General features: G+C 55.1%; 2 protein-coding genes across 3 annotated transcripts in view; one reads left to right on the forward strand and one right to left on the reverse strand.

Moving 5' to 3' along the window:
- The window catches only part of LOC110338168 (gametogenetin-binding protein 1), an 18,384-nt gene that overhangs the window by 7,030 nt on the left and 9,922 nt on the right, over positions 1-1,432 (forward strand). Inside the window, exon 2 of the mRNA XM_021221432.1 lies at positions 457-579. Within this exon, the coding sequence (XP_021077091.1) occupies positions 457-579 (123 nt within the window). The remainder of the gene's footprint in view (positions 1-456; positions 580-1,432) is intronic.
- Bak1 (BCL2 antagonist/killer 1) overlaps positions 1-1,432 on the reverse strand; it is a 9,318-nt gene that overhangs the window by 5,388 nt on the left and 2,498 nt on the right. For both annotated transcript variants that reach the window (XR_003842700.1, XM_021221433.2), the window contains exon 2: positions 876-976. Coding sequence is in view for 1 of the 2 variants with exons in the window: in XM_021221433.2 (XP_021077092.1) it covers positions 876-939 (64 nt within the window). In the remaining variant the exon portion in view is untranslated. The remainder of the gene's footprint in view (positions 1-875; positions 977-1,432) is intronic.

A 1,432-nucleotide genomic window follows, 5' to 3' on the forward strand; every position in this document is an offset into this window, starting at 1 on the left:
TGTAGACCAGGCTGGCCTCGAACTCAGAAATCTGCCTGCCTCTGCCTCCCAAGTGCTGGGATTAAAGGCGTGTGCCACCACGCCTGGCTAAGAAACCAAAATTCTCACTGCAGGGCTCCTGAGCTGTCTGGGTGGGATGTGGAGTATAGGAAATGGGAGGAACCAAGTTGAAATTGGGGAGTCTTTGCCCCAAAAGACCAGTCAAAGGAGAATAGCTTGTTTTTCACTGTTTTGAGACAAGGCTTTTCTGCGTAGCCTTGGCCAGCCTGGAACTCCACAGGCCTAGACCAGGCTGGCCTCAAACTCAAACTCCTGCCTCTGCCTCCCCTCTGCCTCCCCGGCGCTGGGAATGAAGGTGCGCACCCACAAGCATTGCAGGAATTGATGGTTTTGTTCTGAGGCAGGGCCTCAGTCTGTCTCACTCAAGCCCAGGCTGACCTGGAGTTCATTCTGTAGGATTGACCGACCTGGGACTGCAGACATGAGCTACCACACCCGGCTCATACAGACCTGGGATATGAACCCCAAGTCCAGGGACCAGCCCGACTTCCACGCCCAACCACTCGAGAGAAGAGAAAGGTCAGCCATTTCACTTCCTCTCCGAAGTTCATGATAATACCATTCCCTGTTCACAGACCTGACTGTGAGAAGCCAGGTCACTTCCTCCTTCTTCCACTGCCGCGATACAGCAGCCGGGAGGGGTTCTTCTACTTCCTCCTCCCTCCCTCTGCCTGCCCCTGTGACACACATGCACGCATGCATGCACGTGTGTGTGTGTGTGTGCGCACACACACACATGCATGCACACGCACACCAGTCCCATGCACTTCTGAGTCTTGTGCTTAATGAGGTTCTGAGGGGCAGGAGGCTCTTACCAGAAGGGGACGGGGACTCGTCACAGCCCTCCTTCGGAGGACCTGGTCCTTGTCCAGATGCCATCTTTCAGGTCTTGGTGGAGACCACCGTCAGTTGTCACCTGCAGAATCAGGTGAGAGGAAGCAGAGGTGAGGCGGAGGTAGTGAGGTGTGACCTTAATCCCAGCACTCGGGAGGCAGAGGCAGGCAAGCCAATGTGGTCTTCCAAGAGGATAGCCAAGGCTAGACAGTGAGACCCTGTCTCGAGGAGGAAACAATGGAGACTAACCCCAGAGTGTTGCCCTGGTCACCACAGAGCAGGGTACCCCACTTCCTCGACTGACAGGAAGACCTTGCAATCCTCTGGGACTAAAGTTCTGCCACCTCGAGGGCCTGGTGGTATCTCCAGAGAACAATTTGAATTCAGCACCTGGTTACACCCCTTCAGGGAGACACAAAGACCAGTGAGGCAGCCAGGCAGAGTGTGTGTGTGTGTGTGTGTGGTGTGTGGTGTGTGTGTGTGTCTGTGTGTGTGTGGTGTGTGTGTGTGTCTCTGTGTGTGTGTCTCTGTGTGTGTG

This window comes from Mus pahari, chromosome 21, assembly GCF_900095145.1.
Source record: "Mus pahari chromosome 21, PAHARI_EIJ_v1.1, whole genome shotgun sequence".
Classification (NCBI taxonomy): domain Eukaryota; kingdom Metazoa; phylum Chordata; class Mammalia; order Rodentia; family Muridae; genus Mus; species Mus pahari.